General features: G+C 36.6%; 3 protein-coding genes across 8 annotated transcripts in view; 1 reads left to right on the top strand and 2 right to left on the bottom strand.

Moving 5' to 3' along the window:
- Positions 1-3,648, bottom strand: part of IMMT (inner membrane mitochondrial protein) — a 39,199-nt gene extending 35,551 nt beyond the window's left edge. Inside the window, exon 1 of one of the 4 annotated variants that reach the window (XM_034416148.3) lies at positions 3,394-3,648. In XM_034416148.3, coding sequence (XP_034272039.1) covers positions 3,394-3,435 — 42 coding nt within the window. In that variant the 5' untranslated portion in view covers positions 3,436-3,648. Of the gene's footprint in view, positions 1-2,639 lie in introns of all 4 variants that reach the window. The other 3 variants (XM_034416146.3, XM_087892263.1, XM_087892264.1) reach the window with 3 other exon arrangements.
- A 2,195-nt stretch (positions 3,649-5,843) lies between these two features.
- Positions 5,844-10,898, top strand: MRPL35 (mitochondrial ribosomal protein L35). The gene is made up of 4 exons (XM_034416143.3): positions 5,844-6,669; positions 8,712-8,895; positions 10,297-10,441; positions 10,627-10,898. Exons 1-4 carry the CDS (start codon positions 6,636-6,638, stop codon positions 10,813-10,815), a joined length of 552 nt encoding a protein of 183 aa, XP_034272034.1. The 5' UTR covers positions 5,844-6,635; the 3' UTR covers positions 10,816-10,898.
- Positions 10,899-11,653: 755 nt separating this feature from the next.
- Positions 11,654-18,971, bottom strand: part of LOC117664806 (receptor expression-enhancing protein 1) — a 52,718-nt gene continuing 45,400 nt past the window's right edge. For all 3 annotated transcript variants that reach the window (XM_087892261.1, XM_087892262.1, XM_034416140.3), the window contains one exon: positions 11,654-17,764. In XM_087892261.1, coding sequence (XP_087748387.1) covers positions 17,687-17,764 — 78 coding nt within the window. In that variant the 3' untranslated portion in view covers positions 11,654-17,686. The remainder of the gene's footprint in view (positions 17,765-18,971) is intronic.

The raw sequence follows: 18,971 nt of genomic DNA, 5'->3' as shown, positions 1-18,971 counted from the left end.
CACCCTATTCAAATCCACAAGCATTAAAATTGACATATAATAGATGTGCTAAAATATTGTAAATATTATGATTATAATTAGTATAATTATAAATAGTAAGCATCATTATGTTTAAAAAAATAACTATAGTACAAATAAATCTAGATGTAAACAAGGATTTTTTCAGTAATAATATCCAAAGCCTTTTATTTGACCATGCTGCTGCTTACTTTTGAGGTGGAAGCTCAGGCTTCATTTCAAATAACTTTCTTTCATGTTGTTTCTTAAATGCTAAATGCAACCTGTTAACTGCTATTTTCTTTTAAAATGTACTATTTGATACTTTTAACAAATTACTGTAAACCAGCATTAATCACAGCATCTGTAATAAGCCATGTTAAAATGGCCACACATGCAATGATTATGTAATGACATGTCACATAGTTTGTGCATCATGACATTTTTCATTTACCCCCTCATAAATTAAAAAACAGAATATACTCTGTTTCCCCCAAAACAAGACATCCCCTGATAATAAGACCAACTGGGCTTTTGAGCACATTGCAATAAGGCCAAGCGCTTATTTCAATGTTCAAAAAAAATATAAGACAGGGTCTTATTTTTGGGGAAACACAGTAATTGTTAACAATTGAACTCCAAAGGAAAATCAAGATTATGGTTCATCCTAGATGTCTGGACTGGATCTGGCATTTTTATCCACCTATCCAATTCTTCCCTTGGTAGGCTATGTGGATGATTGTAAACTGTTCTGAATTAAGGCTGCTTTTGCAATTGATTGAGGGTGAATTTGTCAATGCCGATGGTATTCAAGTGGTGCTCCAGTTGTTTTAGGATTGCACTCAAGATGACTATTACTATTGGGGCTATCTCTGCTTACTTCTGTCACAGTCATTCTATTTCTATTTACCGCTTTGGTATTTTGTTATCTTCTCCAGTTGACTGGACCACTATCCAGTCTTTTTTTCTTACTGACAATTGTTAAGTCTGGGGTGTCATGTGGCAGGTGCCTGTCTGTTTGGATCCTAAAGTCCTAGAGCAATTTAGCTTCTTCATTTTCTATGACCTTCTCTATTTTATGATCCCATCAGTTCTTGCTTCCAGGCAAATATTTCTTGCAGATTTTAAAATACCATTGTTGCTGCTTTGTCATGTTGTTGCTTGTAGTCAGTCAGTGTGATCTTCTTGCAACAGCTGTTTCTTCAGCTTCTTTGCAGAAGTGGCACTGCTACTTGTTGTTGTCTTCTCAAATCTGGCTTTGTATGCATTTGTCCTTAAAGCTTGATTTTGTGCAGCCAGAATCAGCCCATTTCTTTTTCTTCAACTTTCTTGCTCTTGGGCATTGCCAGGTATTATTATCTACTTTCTCTCCAATTTTTTATATACTGGCCATGTAATGCTTTGTCTTCCCATGCCTCCTTTCTGTCCTTCATGTGGCCCTTCCTGTAAGGCATTTTGATCTCTTGAATATTCAGTAAGCCTTCCTGGTGTACTAGCTTCAGTGAATCATCTTCACTATCCTTCAGATATTCTTCCAATGCCCTTTTTTCTTTTCTTCAACTACCTGATGGAGTTCCAACATTGAATGCCTACCCATTTTCCTTGGTAAGTAAAGTCTATCAACATCATTACATAGATCACTTGATTCATTGCCTTTATTTTTCTGGTCTTCATATCCAGGACCCTTAGTTCTGCTTGAGTCTAGTCCACTATTCCAGAGGTGTATTTAATGACTGGAATTACTCAGGTGTTGATTGCCTTGATAGTGTTTCCACTAAGCCCCTTGAGTTTTGACTTCAAGATCTTCTTCACTCTCCTGATATATTCACTTCTAATCTTTTTCTTGACTTCAATGTGCTTGATGCCATCAACTTTTAAGGACACTCAGGTATTTATTTACAAGACTGTCTTTATTCAGACTCTTAGTGATATTTCCATAGTGCATCTTGATTCCTTTAGTTTTCACTATGTTTCCTCATTTGATGATAAGCATGGCACATTAGTCCAGTTTAAACTCCATTGCAGTATCTTAGCTATGTATATGGACAGAATAGTGCTTCTATTTCAGATGGTGTCTTTCCATAATAGCTTTAAATCATCTATGTAAATAGCCTGGCAGATGTTTTTGTTTGCTAGCTATGGCTCAGTATTGTTTACAGAGGAATCAGTGCAATGACAAACAAAAATGAGTCTCCTTGTAAAATTCCTCTCTTGATATTAACCTCTCCCATTCTATCACCACTGACCAGCAACCATATCTTCCATTGTGTCATTGATCTTTGCACAAAACTTCTGATGTTTCTACTGACTCCTGTTATTTCTCCAATCATGTGGCAAGGAGTCAAATGCCCTGTTTTCCATCTCTTGCACTATGGGGCTATTCTAGGGGGCTAAAGTGTGTTCCATGTTTCCACGGTCCAAAGATACAATTGATTAGAATCCTAAGATATTCTAAATTTTAAAAAAAGAATGGAAAAGTTATTCTATAAAGGTTTATTTTGCAACTAAACTTAAAGGAATATTAGAATAAACGAAACGTATGCATTGGATGTTTTTAGTACTAGGAAGAAAGTTGTGGAATATGCTAAATCGAATTGTTTTTTTTCAAAAGTATGGGTTGAATGCACCAAAACCACCTCTACCTGTTTCACACCTTTTCACGAAGGAACAGATCTTCCAGATTACACATTCTTTCTCTTCCTAAAAAAGGAAATACTGAGAGCAATAAGTAATTTTAAGAAATTGCTTTTCAAGCAAGGTCATAGTCTTCCTATGTTGTCACAAAGACCGTGGCCACAAAGACTGTGACTAGCATGGATGGCTGGATGTTGTTCAGCTGCCTCTCACGACAACACAGTGGAGGAAGTCCTTGAAATACCAAGAGCTTCCAGGAGTTACAGGCCGTGCTCCGAATTAGAGGTGACCCAAGGAGCCTGCCAACCCCAGAGGCCCTTGCCCACCACCCAGCAGTCAACGAGGGTGACCATGCCCGGTCGGCACTTGAGGCTCTCGTCTTTCTTATTAAGCCTGTCGCAGAAGGAGGAGTAACCGCCAGCCGAGGCATCAAGAAATTTCAGAGCCGCCTCCCCTGGAAAAAGGGGCGCCAGCCCGCACTGCCTGATGGGAAGCGTAGGCTTAATTTAAGCGCACGCCACGCGAACCAGCCGCATCCCACCGTATTTCCCTGCTCGCCCGGTCTCCTGCAACGGGGAGGCGACGGAGTAGTTCCCACATACTGCTTTTCCCTCACGGCTGCGGTTAAGCCGCGCTGGAATCAAGAGGCCTCCTCTTCCGTTTCTCCTGCCAATTCGTTACGAGAAGCGGGCGCCCGTGACAAAAAGGCTGCAACTGACATTGGAGCGGCGCCGGAGGCACCAGCTCTCTCGCGTTGCTCACCTGAGCCGCTGTGGTGGCCACGCGCTGACAGACCCGCAACATGGTGATGCCGAGGACCGACCGACGAAGCTCCAAAAAAAAAAAAAAAAAAAAGCGTCTCGAGCCACCGCCTGTCTGCCCCCGCAGTGACAAGCGCCCAGGGCACGTTAACGAGGGAGGAGCTTGGGTTTACCAATCAAAATAGACTAAACGGCGAATATGCAAATATGCCTCCCTCTATCATACAGAGACTGTCATGGCGGTCAATTGGAATACAAAACGTCATCAGCCACGCGTACTAAGAAGCGATGAATGAGTCGCTCTTAGGCCTTGAGCTCGGAGAATGGTTTTGGCGTCATGTCTGTTGTTTGCTTGTTTGTTTTTTATTCTGGAGAAAGGTTTCGTGTGCTACGTTGTTTCAAATTAAAAAAAGAATTATATAAATAAATCAGTTTTAATTTTTCACGTTTAAATTGTTCTGATCAAAGTATGGGCTGTCGGTGCCAATAGCCTTGCAAAGCGTGCTATTGGTAAAGGAGGGAAGCAAAAAATAAAACGTGGAACAATGTTATATTCGAATGTTTATTCTAAACATGCACTACCACAGCATTTTCATGGAAGTTATAAAAAAGAATAATTAAATTGAATTATGTTCATGTTCAGGGTTAACATCATAAAATACTAAAGCAGCATAATATCAACCTCTTAATACTGTTAAAGATATAAAAGGTATACCACTCTGCAATTTCAGACATGTTTTGTTTAATTTATGTTGTCTGAACCTCATAAAATGCTATTGCTTTTCCCTTCCCCTATTCATTTCATGTATTTTATGTATATTTTTTGAAAAGCAGTATCAGGTGGCACTGGGATAACAATCTTCCTCTTGAACTCCAGTCATTTACTCATATTCCATATTTGTTGACACAGCACTGTTAGAGTTTCAACTATCCTGTGATTTTTAATTCTTCATAGAAAGCAGGATATAAATTAAATAAGAGTAGGTTTGTTTGTTTTTTTTCATTTGATTTATATGCCGCCCTTCACCGGAGACTCAGGGCGGCTTACAATGCGCTAAGCAATAGTCTTCATCCTTTTGTATATTTATACAAAGTCATCTTATTGCCCCCACAACTGGGTCCTCAATTTACCTACCTTAGAAAGGATGGAAGGCTGAGTCAACCTTGAGCCTGGCGAGATTCGAACCTGCAGTAATTGCAGGTAGCTGATCTTAATAACAGGGTGCTTTAGACCACTGTACTACCAAGGCTCTTGCTATTTGTTATCTGAAGTTTGTTATTTTCCTGTTTGTTTGTTTGATTGATGTATGTTGTCTCTTGGATTTAAGTTTTCCAGCATAGCTGATTCCTGGCTTTAATGCTTCTGTCATTCAATAATCCCAATAATTTGTTAGGATAGAAAAGCATGGGGAAGTACAGTAAATGACTTGGTGTAAACTATATTTATGGATTGTTCACTCTTTTTCTTATAATTCCTTTGCATTCCTATTCCTTATTCTTTTCTGCATTCTGCATAAATTTGCTTATTTGAAAAAGGAGTATGAGAGGGATATGAATATATATACTGAATGCTGATATTTCAGGTTCAAATAATATAATAAACCTGACCTGGATTAAGAATTGTGTGTTGTAGAGTAGATGCCAGGGCATAAGAACTCACTAAATCAGAGACAGTTTGGTCTAGTAAGGTAAGGCATCAGACTATAAAGAGGGAGACTGTGAGTTCAAGTCCAGTCTTAGCCATGAAAGCCAGTTGGGTAACCTTGTGCCAATCATTGTCCCTCAGCCCAATCCTCCACACATGGCTGTTGTGAGCAAAATGTGTTTGGAAACATTCACTGCCTTGTTCACTATTTGTAAAAATAATAAAAGCAGGATACAAAAATAATAGAGACTATGACATAGCACACCATGTTAATCAATTGAACGATTTAATGATATTTTTTTAAAAAAATGCCTGGGATTTCATTTCATATTGTGAAAACAGCATATTAATTGTGCTTCAGATCTGGATATGCAATAATTTTGAATGGAAGACTGTAGAAATAGTCCAACATGGTAAATAATTGCTTATACTATTGTTGGAAGAAAAGTCCATCTGGGTTCAATTCCAAGTGGGAAGAAAGACACTGGAAACACGGAGACTGCTTGGAAAGATGGACAGGAACACATGGTTTAAGGTCCTGGGCAAAAAGAGCACATGGGTGAGAGAGGGAGAGAGATTTATACCCTCTCTCGGGCCGCACCTTGAGCTTCCTGTTCCTATGTAAGAAATGTATTCTGATTGGTTGTCAAGACTCCCATGTAGGTTATCTGCTTGGTTGAATCTTGCTGAGTGATGCAATCTCCCCAGGTGCTATGTGGTGCATTCTGTTGGTAGATGGGTAGAGGGCTAATCCTATCATATCCTGAGGGCCATGTCTTAATCCCATCACCTTGGAGCTGAAGGTGGGGGGGGGGGGCGCGCAGGGAGCTGCAGAGAGCTGCTTTATCTTTAAAACATGTTTCTTTTTCTTCTCATCCAGGGAAATATCATATTCTGCCTTTTTAATATTTCCTAAAATATTCCTCTAGGAGAGGGGTGGGTGCTAACTTTCTACAATATGTATTAAATGTACATGTTTTGCTTAATTGAGATCTAGTGAATAAGCCAGAGTTAGCATTTATACAATCATTTATACAACAACTCAGCCAAAATAAAAAAGTATTAGAGACTAGCATGGTATCTGTGGCCCAATAAATCAGAAAATTATAAAGAGTAATATTCTTGGATTAATTTCCAAAAGAAATTTCCTGACACTTTTGTAGGAAAAACCCAAATCTTATGACATCTTTGGGATTAACAAATTTATTTTCAGATAGTTTTTTTGTAGATCATGTCAAATAGTTCTGTATGAGATTTTATATTTAATAAAATTATAGGAGAATTTTAAGAGTTGCTGTCAGAATTGGCAGACAAAGTAAGCAGTGATTATATATACACGCTAAAGAAAACCTTGTGTTACCTCAAAAGGCAGCAAGTCTACAATCATATGAGTTTTTAGTCTTCAGTAGATTACACATTATACACGTTATTACATTTGTCATTATTTTATCATACAATGTGACAAAAAACACCCTCCTGATTTTTACAAGCAACGGATGAAAAGCGGCAGAATGCTGCGTAAATTCACTTTCGCTTTTGCTTAGTATTGACTCCCTACAGTTGCCGTAGCGAGGCAGAACGGAGAGCAGGGAAGGAAGATGGCTGCATTTGCTGCGGTGCGGCGGCTTTCAGGTCAGTGAACGGGACGAGAATCCAAACGGGAAATTCTTGGGTCTGATGCTTCAGGACGAGTAGAGTTACCAAAAAAGATAGCTTACTGCTGCGAAATCTTTGGGCTCATTATAGATGCCGCTAAATCTCTGTAACTGTATATTTGTATGCAGGGACGGAGAACTATGACTCCTTTATGACCCGTGGACTTCAACTCCCAGAATTCCTGAGGCAGCCATGCTGGCTCAGGAATTCTGGGAGTTGAAGTCCACAGGTCACAAAGGAGTCATAGTACCCTACCTCTGCTGCAGAGCTCAATTGTTAGAGCTCTGCAGCAGAGCTTCGGGTTAATTGAGCTTAGTAGCAAAATGAAGATTTCAAGTGTATTTTTAAGCAAAGAGTACTCTTTTCGCTTTTATAGCTGGACATGCTGGTCAAAATAGTTGAGATGAAATGATGTTGAAGGCGAAAGAAGATATCAATGAGAGATTGTAGTTGGGTGGTGATGCAGCTTCTGACTAGCATTGCTGTCCAAATTGTGCAAGTTGTTTCCCATTCCAGTTACTCTATTTTGTGCAAAAGAAAAGCTAGGTGAAGATGCTCCTCATAAGTTGATATATGGTAGAAGTTTGGTGTTGTAATGGAGGAGCAGAAATTTGCTGGTTTGCACACTTCCTGGTAAGTACTGTTTTATTAGTCCATATTCATTTCGGGGGTATTTTATATTGTTATGAAATAACAGTATTGATTCATCTTATGAGCACTGTTGCTCTACACATCTTAATGTTTTGACACAATCTTGAAACAGAATACATTGCTTATTAGATTTATTACTTAGGAGTAAAATATGCAAGGGAAATACAGAGAAATGAAATTGAAAATGGAGGGAGAGGAGAGAGAGAGAGAGGAAATCCAAGTCTTCGTATCTAATCTACTCCCAACAATTAATATGCCAAAGCAGGTGAGGAACAAAGTATGTATAAAGAAGCAATTTTATCAAAATGAAGTATAAACTCACAAGTGGCTTTACACAGTGTTCTAGGATATAATTTGATCTCTTTGGTTTCATTTATGGCAGATGAACCCAGTCAAAATTAAGAAAATCATTGCTTAATACAATGTGAAAACATAAACAGATTATAGCTATAGAAAACTATCAAATAAAATATTGCTGTTAAATAGCCCAGAGTTTGGCTTAATGTTAGGTAGTTCCAAATGGTATGTATTCTGATAAAATCAAAATTATATTTTGAATTATAATGTGAACCAGCTTGATAATACTGTAGGTTTTTTTCTTCCATGCATGGCCTTGCTAGCCATGAATACTGAAATGGCTAATTGCTTAATTTGTTTGTTTTGTTTTGTTTTGTTTTGTTTATTAAATTTATATACTGCCCTACTCCCGAAGGACTCAGGGCAATGAACAGGCACAAAATAAAATACATAGATACAAAAGTTAGAAACATAATTAAAACCAGATTAAATAATTTAGCCTGAGACAATTAAAAATCCCAATAATTTAAAACAGATTAAAATTTTGATTTAAAAGAATTTGGCTGTTTAAACAGGAAATAACCATTTCCCCTATCAATCTTGTTTTTTTTAAATAAAAAAACAAAAAATCCTGTCCTGAAGACTGAATGTGCATTATCATTACTATATTATTATTGTTGTTATTTATTTAATTTTTATACCGCCCTTCTCCAGAAGGACTCAGGGCGGTGAACAGTCAGAATAACATACATATAATGTGAAATAAAAACAATTTTAAATAATTAAACCAATTTGGCTCATCAGTTAAGATCCTATATCTAATATATATCTAATTGCTGCCTCTTGACAATTCACTCTTTCTTCAAATCTGCTTCACTGTCATTAAAAAATCCTGCTTCTGAATCCCATTCCTATTCTTAATCAAGATAGAATAATTTCTTCATGTCACCTCATAATTCCTAAATGGACAATAGTTGTGAATGATAATCAGGAAGAAGTTTCTGCATCTTGTGCTGAGTTCTTTTACCATGTTGCTCATGTTCTGTTTTGCTTTTTTTTTTTTTTTGTAGGAGTTTTACGATCTTTTTGCTCTTTGGTCCCTTCAGTCTACAGTGGCTCATGTACTGTAACTCCAATTTATCGACTGTCTTCATTTCATATTTCTCAGAGGCAAATATCCAGAGATTCTATCAAAAAACCTTTTTTATCTTTATGTAGTACTTCATCTGGACTTTCCTTCTCTATAACAAACAAGTAAGTGTTGTTTAACAGAGTTGAAATTTCTTAAATATGGATTTAGTTTCTTTCTTTATGATTATTTCTTTATTTTAAAAGTGTATAAGGTTTCCCATCTTGTGAAACACAACTCTGGACACCTAACAGCAATAATAAAAACATAGTGATAAAACAGTCTAACAAACAAAAAGAAATGTAGCACCTAATCTAGCAACGTCCATCCAACTGTACAGTCCCCTAGGCTTTAACATTGCTATCCCAGAGCCAGATTTCTGGAAAGCTAAGAGGGTGGAGATCTGCCGATCTTAAGGGAGACAGTGTTTTGTAATATCAGAGTTTGCAATACTACATATTCTACCATCTTTTTTCTTTTCACTATTTTCACAATCTGGTTTGTAAGACATTTTTACCAGAAGATAATGATTTATCTATGGTTTAGCCACAAAATGTCTCTTTTCAAATGAACAGATTTATAATATTGCCTATTCATAATGTCTTTTGTTTGGTTTTAGTTTGTATGTTAAGCAAATCCAGCCAATTGTGGCTTATTCCATAAACCACAATTGCATAAAATATGGCTAGTACAATGTTTGAATCAATACACTCTTTGTCTAATATAGAGTTCTTGATCAAAAAAAAAAAAACCCACACCCCAATATTCTATTCTCCCCAGCTCCCAGGCCACCAACTAGTTCTTGGCCTGTTAGGAAGTAGACTGCATAGCTGGAGGTGAGCTGGAGGCAAGCGAGAAAAACCAAAATCCCACACACCCCACACTCCGGTCGGTGGAAAAATTGTCTTCCATGAAACCAGTCCCTATTAGGCACTGTTCTATTAGATACTTCATTATTGATATGCTTCATACTGTATTTAAGGATTGAAAATAGTTGTCCTTTGCAAAAATCAAGAACTCTACTTAGATGGTTAAAGTAAATATCCCTATAGAGCAGTGATGGCTAACCTTTTCCAGACCCAGTGCCCAAAGCGCGCAAATGTGTGTGTGTGTGTGTGTGTGCCCGAACCCCCAAATGCAATGTGCGCGCAGTCCCCGTACATGCGCCCTGCACATGCACACACAGGCCCCTGCATGCACACCCCCGTGCATGCACGCATGGCCCCCTGCATGCGCCCCGTACATGCGCCCCGTGCTTGTGTGGCAGAGACCGCCCATTATAGTGATGGAAGGCCTACATGAAAGTTCTATTACAAAGAAGTATTTACTCCATTTGTCAGGATGTATTGCAGAAAGAATTTGAGGTATGGAGTCTGGTTCGATCATAAAAATGATTCCATTATAAAGAATTACTGTAAGAATCAGTAAAAGCAAACATAATTCTGAGATGCAAATGTGCAGGGATTGCTTTTTTCTGGAATTCAATTGATAGGTTTTATATTTTCTTGATTTGATATAAATATTAGAGTGGCACCTTTGCTTCAGAATATCCTTCATCAGCAAGTAAGGACAGTCATCAGTTTCAGTTTGCGAAAAGGAAAAAGAAAAACTGTGAAACCAGTGATTAAGAGATTTCTCCGATTGCACTGTGGCCTCTGGCTAAGAAGAAGGGTAAGAATGTTTTCTTCATTAAAAACGGGATTTTCTTATGTGCATGAGTCACCTTTTCCCTGTTGATAAAGAAATATAAAACGATCAAAATGAAGAATATGCCTCCCTTTATAGAGAACAATTTGTGTTTTTACATACAGGCATCTGTTTTTTGAGATTTAATACTTTTGTTCTTTGTTTGATAGGCTGGCTACAAGAAAAAAGTGTGGAAAAAAAAGACTAACCGGATGAAGCGCTTGCGGGAACATGTATTCTGCAACAAAACACAAAGTAAGATGCTTGATAAAATGACTACTTCTTTCTGGAAAAGAAGAACATGGTATGCCAATGATCCCTATCAGAAATATCATGATCGTACAAACTTTCACTTGTGAATTGTCAACCGTAATTAATCATTTTATCCTATTTTTTTAGCAACCATGTAGGAAGCTTCTATTAAATTACTTATGCACAATAACAGATTGGCGTGTTTTATTTGCACAAACTGATTGATATACGGTAGTTTATATGATTTACCATGGTCTCAAGCATCACAATCCAAATATTGTGCATCTGAATGGTTTAGTATTAATTTAATTTAGTCCTTAAATCCTGCTTTTAAATAAGAATTGCAACTTTGCTCAGACATTTTTTTTTATTTCGATAGTGATTTATGTGATTGCCCAGCTCAAATTAGTAATTTTAGGCCATTTTCCTGCTTCTGACAGCATGTGCAATTTAAAGAAGTGCTCTTGGAGATTTATGCCTTCACTGTTATTTTTTTTTTAATTATTAAAGAAAACATACACATTTTTCAAGGTTAATATTGGGGTAAATTTAACTTACTATTCTCTTATCTGAAAAAAATAGGATATGCTAATCTCTATTTTCTCAATTATTAATTATTTGGAGCTCAGAAGGATATACTTCGATAATTATCTTCAAAAATGGGTTAGTTTTGAGTGAGAAAATAATTGACAGAAGATCACCAACTGAAGTTCAAACTGATGAGAAACTTGAATTTAACTTTCTATGGTCCTGGTTTGAAACTAATCAGAATGCCACTCTGATTCTCCAAGTAATTATTTAGTATTTCTGAAAGCTTTTAAGAAGCCTTTCAATGACAACACAGAAAGTATTGAGAAGATAGAACATTTACAAGAAATAGAGCACTACAAAAACCATACAATGAAGCATAATATTGAACAGAACAGCCATTTCTTTCAGAAAAGAAAAGTTTAAGACTTTATTTTCAGTGTTTATCGAGCATAACAAAACATTGACTTTTGGAATACTGTTGGAGTGTCTGATCACACAGTGCATTCTTTAGTGCTCTATGCAATTTGCTATAACTCAAAAGGGGAAAAACACCTTAGTTATCCAGATTAATCTGAGATGTTAGACATTAATGTAACTTTCCAAATACAGATAGTGTGCCAGATATAAAATATGTTATTGCAAAAAAGAAAAAAAAATACTTATGAAACATTTAGCACAAGTACACTTTTGTACATTTAATACATTTATCTTGCAGAGCACAGCTTGAAAGTAGTAGACCATGTACACTTGGCTAGGGACCATCCAATATTGTATTAAGGATTTTTCTTTTTCTAAATAATATCTTATTTAATAAGAATTTTATTTCCTCTTTCCACATATATTCTGTTTAATTTTTTGCTTGCAGGTTTTGTCTTGAATATGGAGCATTTTTCTGCTTAACATTTATAATTATATTCCACCTTTATTATTTTTATAAGTAACTCAAGGTGGCTAACCTACCTAATACTCCTTCCTTCTATTTTCCCCATAACAACATTCTTGCGAGGTGGATTAGGCTGAGAAAAGAGTGACTGATCTAGTCACGTAGCTGGCTTTCCTATCTAAATGGGATTAGAAGTCACAGTCTCTCGGTTTCTAGCATGATGCCTTAACCACTAATTGCATAAGAAGTTGCCTTTGAGCAAGTAAAAACTATTTCTTCATTTGCCCTCTTTTAAGTTTTCTAATTGGTAGCAGCAATTCAAGTTCTTTGGTAGCTTTTCGAGCATCTGAATCGTCTAATTGGAGATGACAGTGTATCAGTGATATTAATGCTTTCGGAAGGCAAAAAAACATGCTCTTACTGAACATTGCTTCCTGGGTCTCAAGAGTGAAGTTCAAAGACTAAGGCAAATATACCAACTTTAGGACCTAAACAACAGATACTGGTCTGATTATTATCAAAAAACCAAAACTTAATGATCTATTCAAAGAGATCTGCTAAATATAAATATTCATGGCAAATTAATGGGAATGTTATAGAACAGGTTCAGTCTTTTCAATATTTCAGAACAGTTATTGACAGGCACTTCAAGGCCCGAATTCAATTTTTAAGAGAGAAGGTAAAAAGGAGTGCAGCAGCTATCTTAAGGCTTTTCTTTATGAAAAGAGGTAATCATATACTAGGCTGACTAAAAGTGTTTGTGATCAAAGCAATAATACAGCTAATTTACAGCTTTCAAATATGTGCCTAGAATATAGCGCTATTCAGCTATTCTAAGAGATACAGTTTGAGTTTCATGATGCACTCCAGGCATAGGCCAAGAATGAAATGGGTCAAGCATGTAGTTATTGGCTTAAGTTAATTCTCAACCCAAGAGATTTGGCAATTCTTTTAAAAAAATAAATACTAGTCTTCTTGATGGAAATCATTTAAATTGTACCCCAAGGTACCGTGAACTTTCCCCTAATGCATTGATCTTAATAATTTTTAAAAGGCCAATTAATTATTTAAGCAACATGCCAAAAAAAATTCCAGAATGATTTCATCCAGATCCACCTTATTTCGTACCGATCAATCCCTAAAAAGTATTGCACCTGCCTACTATTTGTTTAATATTATCTTTTGTTATTAAAATGCCAAAAGAGGTTTTAAACTGGTCTCTGAAATATCCTTCAATCTGCCTTTTGAAGGGAGATTTTGTAACTTGATGATATATATAGTCATATATAGATGAAAGATGAAAGATGATATATCATCAAGTTACAAAGATTCCCTTCAAAAGGTGGGTCGAAGGGTGTGTGTGTGTGTATAATTTCCCAATTAGGACAATATTTAGCTAAGATTGAAGATGATTATGTCAACCTCCTATTAATCAGGACGCAAAGAATCTAGCATAGCCAGATTCAATATATGGCTATGACAGAAATAAACAACTGCTTCAAAAAGGGTAAATCCAAATATATATCATATTTAATTGATATTGAGGTACTTATTTTTATGGTCTATGATCATAAATCCGTGGTTTTGGGGTGAGGTTCCATCAATACATTGATGACACTCAGCTGTACATCTCCACCCCAGACCACCCCAATGATGCCCTTGACATGATGTCCCAGTGCCTGGAGGCCGTGCGGATCTGGATGGGGATGAACAGGCTAAGACTCAACCCCTCCAAGACCGAGTAGCTGTGGCTTCCGGTGTCCCGATATAGCCAGCTGACGCCATCGCTGACTATTGGGGGTGAGTCTTTGGCCCCCACGGAGAGGGTCTGCAACTTGGGTGTCCTGAATGCACAGCTGTCCTTGGAAGAACATCTGACGGCTGTGGCCAGGGGGACCTTTTATCAGATTCGCCTGATCTGCCAGTTGCGCCACTTTCTGGATCGGGACTCCTTGTGCACAGTCACTCACGCCCTCGTCACTTCCCGCCTGGACTACTGTAACACTCTCTACATGGGGCTCCCCTTGAAGAGCACCCAGAGGCTCCAACTGGTCCAGAATGCGGCCGCGCGGGTGATTGTGGAGGTGACGTGGCGCTCCCATGTAACACCTATCCTGGGTGAGCTGCACTGGCTTCCGGTGGTCTTCCGGGTGCGATTCAAGGTGTTGGTTAACATCTTTAGAGCACTCCATGGCTTAGGACCTGGATACCTACGAGACCGCCTTCTGCTACCAATAACCTCCCATCAGCCAGTACGCTCTCACAGAGAGGGTCTCCTCTGGGTGCCATCGGTCAGGCAATGTCAACTGGCGACCCCCGGGGGAGAGCCTTCTCTGTGGGGGCACCTGCCCTCTGGAACGAGTTGCCCCCAGAGATTCGGAGGATCCCGGATCTACGCACCTTCCGCCCTGCCCTCAAGACTCTGTTGTTCCAAGAAGCCGGGCTGGCCTAATTCCAATTCTTTTCAACCTTTAATCTTTAATTTTAATTTTTAACTCTTGAGGTATAAAAATGGGTTTTTAATTAGTTACGGGCCATTTTCTTTAATATATATTTTAAATTGTTATTAATTTTTCTATTTGTGTGTTCTTATTCTGGCTGTACACTGCCCTGAGTCCTTCGGGAGAAGGGCGGTATATAAATTCAAATAAATAAATAAATAAATGAATGAATGAATGAATGAATGAATGAATGAATGAATGAATGAATGAATGAATGAATGAATGAATAAATAAATAAATAAATAAATAAATAATAAACTAATTACAGATTATGGACCTAACCCATGGGCTTATTTCCTCATGAAAAAGAATCTGGATTGGATATTTGGTAAATGTGAGGTATTGTAATGCTGTGCTAGGTTTGCATTTACAAAGGGTTGCAGGAGGTAGCAAGCTTAGCTATTATGCAGCTAAAAAACCTAGTTAGTACTTGGATGGGGATTACTGTGCAATTCTAGGATGGTGGCTAGATTGAAAACTGGAAATAGAATTTGGCATGAAGGCAAAGGCATTCCACTTTCACTAATATTTAAAAAGCAGTAGGGCCATGCCACGTAGGTCCCTAGACATAGGGCAAAGGAACCTTTTTCCTTTATATATTGGAATCTTCTCTATAGTCTCAGTTCATTTTATAATACTAAAACTGCTGTAGCAGGAACACTGGTGATGGAACACATCAGATATTCCTGATACAATCCATTGATGCCCCCACATCTGCAGTTCGATTCAGGCATTTCAGACTCAGTAATGTGGAAATTGTGTTGTCTTGGATGCACATTTCACTTCTGATATTGATCCAAAAAATACTGGAAAATTGAAACAACTATTCATTAAATGTGTACAGTAAAACACATCATTATATAGAAATGTGGAAATATAATAGTCCCAATATTTTGGTAGAAATTATGCGCCTTGAGTTTTCAAATCCCCAAAACTAATGGGTTTTGCTACATATATCTTAACAATTTATTATAGCATCCAGGACCAATTTGTTTCCAACAATATTGCAGATTAAAAACTCACCAGAATGTATTATTATGGAGCCATTCATGATTCTCACTGAGCTATATAGAGGCATATAATTCAGCTGCAATTAGTACATTTGCTAGATACAAATAATTTTACAATGAATTCATATAAGAGATAAGGCAATTTCAACAATTTCACTTCAGTATTTACAAAACAAGTCCAGAACAGTCATATTTTTAGTAAACAGCTGATCAAAAAGACATTGATTAGCTTTAATTAAAATAAAGTGTCATAGAATTTGAGAAGAAACATATCTTTTTGGCATAAATGAATATAAATTTATCAACTTTTTTTAAAAAAATTCAATTACATATAACACAATGGCAAAACTCTTATGTCTGCTATTGTTTCATACAATAATGAAGTAGGTATATATATATATGAGCGAGACAGACAAAATATGCCTATAGAATCTTAATAAATATGCAAACTGATACATCAAAAGATTTTTTGAGATACCTGTCCTATGACAATATTTTCTAGCTGCCATTTAAATTCTTGATTTACTGATTGACATGGCAACGAGTCCAAATTTGGTTTAAATTGGAGACAATTGTTTTATTATTTTTTCGTATACTGCTATTGATGTGTTGCTGTTACAACAATGGGATTTTTTATTTTTATTTTTTGCATTTTAAAAGGGTTAGGAAGTTCCAACCTAATACCAAAGCATGCTAGGAAAAATCCTATCATCTATCTATCTATCTATCTATCTATCTATCTATCTATCTATCTATCTATCCAGTAAGGTTGACCATGGATACTGAAATACAGTCATTTCAAAATCTCGCCTGAAGGAGATTAGATTAGTGGTGTTGTACACAATCTATTTATCCTCAATGTCAACATGTTTATGTTCTACAGTACTTTTGTTTTTAATGAGATAGCTACAAAGGCAAACACAAATGTTTATACGTAGTATAATTTTCAAGATTTCATGCTTTACACATATAGGAGACATCAATCCAAAGCTAAAATACATCAATCCTAGTATGTTTTCCTTGTTTCAAACTTTTCTATAATTACAAATGTACCATCTAACTACAGACTGTTGTAATCTATACCAGAAGCTATATTACTGCTGAAATCTGTGAACTTCTCTAAATTAAATGATAATGTCTGAGCTGGGAGAATGACAGGATTAAAATCATATGGGCAGCAGATTGATTTGCACCCAAACCTAATTATGACTTGCATCAACCGTAAACATGCCTCACACATGTCACACAATTGCCCATTAAAATGGTCAACATGTTAGATCATACTGTACCAATGAATTTTTATACAGTGAATTTCTTAATAGCACAATTCTAGCTCTATTAGCACAAATGCAATGTCTACCTGATTTCATAGTTAGTAACGACATCAGACTTAAGAAAGTTATGGCATCAAACCGAAGATTCATCAGTGGTATAGTCCTATAAATATGTTTCTCATCTCTACATTTCTAAGACTCCAGTGGGTCCATTTTTTATATAGATTTAAAAACAGAATATACAATAACTAACCCCATAAATGAACGCACAGAAGAAATAGTAACATATTTAGATTTGTTTTTACATTTTCACTACTTGTACAGTTGAAACAATCTTAATACATCATTCACAGTCTGAAAAAATCTGTGGCCCCTATCGGTCCACATTATACTTACTATTAAGCCCCAAAATAAATATGATTTTGAAGCAAATATTCATTTTCTAACTTCAATAACAGATCATGTAATGATCTGATCAAAAATCATGTAACTTAATGGTTAAAAATACTGAACCCAATCACTGTAACTAGGGCCAAAAAACCACTAATCTGCAAAGAAATCAAAGGGGGAGCAAGAAACATTGCTTCTGCCAGTGAAAACTATAATGCAACACAAGTGGCAGCATAAGAAAAAGAAAGCAAGAAAGTTCATTTCTAAAATGCTACAATATCACAAACACATCCCTCTCACTACTGTTCCCCTCCCCCCCCACATACAATAATGTAGATCTTTTAAGGCAGAAGAGAGGCATTCTGTGGATCTTGGTGCTGGATGGTTCATCACACGTTCGTGGTTTCAGTGGTAGAAGATGAGGTACTTTTTTTCCTGAAACGAGGTCTAAGGTGCCTAGGCGGTGCCTGCCAAAAGCATAACACAAAAAATGATTATTCCATGCATACAATTTAAACAAAGCAACTTAATGTAAGTATTTAGCAAGTACGAATAATCAACTAAAAAGCTATCTTGATTTTTAGGAAAATAGACTAAGTAAATGTTACTCTTGGTACAAACATAATCCACTGCTTTGATACAATGCAAAGCACCCAATAGGAATATAAGACCTATAAATCATTTTAGCTAACTTATTATTCTAACCAATATGGGCATTGGAAATTGCAATCCTGCATGGTTGGCAAAAGCTAATTAAAGATACTATGTTCAACATAATGTTGCATTGTTTTAATTTACCATGTATTTGTTGGTATGCATTTTTATCCTGCGTTTTCTCCAGGAGTTCTCTAGAACAACAACCCTTTATCCCCACAGAGCATACTCAGAAAGTTTGAGTTGAGGGTAGGTGACTGGCCCAAATTTACTCCATTAGTTCTCATGGCTGATTTGAACCTGTGTCTCCCCAGGATTATGTTAGTTGATCCTTATCCACTATTCCACAATATTCCCATTGCAGTGCCTATTTAGATTTTCAGAGATATCTTGAAATAGTTTGGGATGAAACACACAATTCAAACTTAATAGGCTGGCAGCTACACAATGAAACATTTCAGTGGAAATAATGCAGCATGCTTTAGTACCAAACTGGATTTTGCCTCTGCCCAAATGTTCTTTACAATCTGAATCAACATTCTTACATCTGCTTCGCTAGAGGACACAGTCAATTGTAAGTCACATAATGAATATGCCTATTGCTATGGTTCTGGTACAGTCAAAGCTGTGGAACATATCTTTTTAGATCTCCACAACTCCACTACAGAATCTTCTCTCTCCATAACTACATTCTTCTGGGACTATTATGTTTCACTCAATATGTCATCAAAGAGGAAAAAAAATTAGCCATCACTTCTTTCTAATGTTTAACATTATATTTTATTCTAACACTGTAGTCTACAGTTTAAGATGTTGAAAAAGATTTGGTTGTCAGAATTAAAAATATGGTATATAAGAAAAGCTGACAAGTGCAGGACTGTTATAATGTCTGAATAGTATTGCTCATTTTAATTTTAAACAGTATTAATAATTCACATTATTTAATGGGCTAGATTAAATATTAAATTAAAACAACTTTCTGGTTTATAATGTTGGTTTTCTAATCATACAGGTTTCATA

The sequence above is a fragment of the Pantherophis guttatus genome, chromosome 4 (genome assembly GCF_059756535.1).
Source record: "Pantherophis guttatus breed Tessera chromosome 4, ASM5975653v1, whole genome shotgun sequence".
Lineage (NCBI taxonomy): Eukaryota > Metazoa > Chordata > Lepidosauria > Squamata > Colubridae > Pantherophis > Pantherophis guttatus.
Note: the sequence above shows the minus strand (reverse complement) of the source record. Positions and strands in the feature narration are given on the sequence as shown.

Bases quoted from the DNA above. Each gene is read 5' to 3' on its own strand.
- MRPL35 (XM_034416143.3), top strand. From the start codon at position 6,636: ATGGCTGCATTTGCTGCGGTGCGGCGGCTTTCAG. The intron at 6,670-8,711 runs GTCAGTGAACGG...TTTTTTTTGTAG, and splicing joins TGCGGTGCGGCGGCTTTCAG to GAGTTTTACGATCTTTTTGC. The intron at 10,442-10,626 runs GTAAGAATGTTT...TTTGTTTGATAG, and splicing joins GCCTCTGGCTAAGAAGAAGG to GCTGGCTACAAGAAAAAAGT.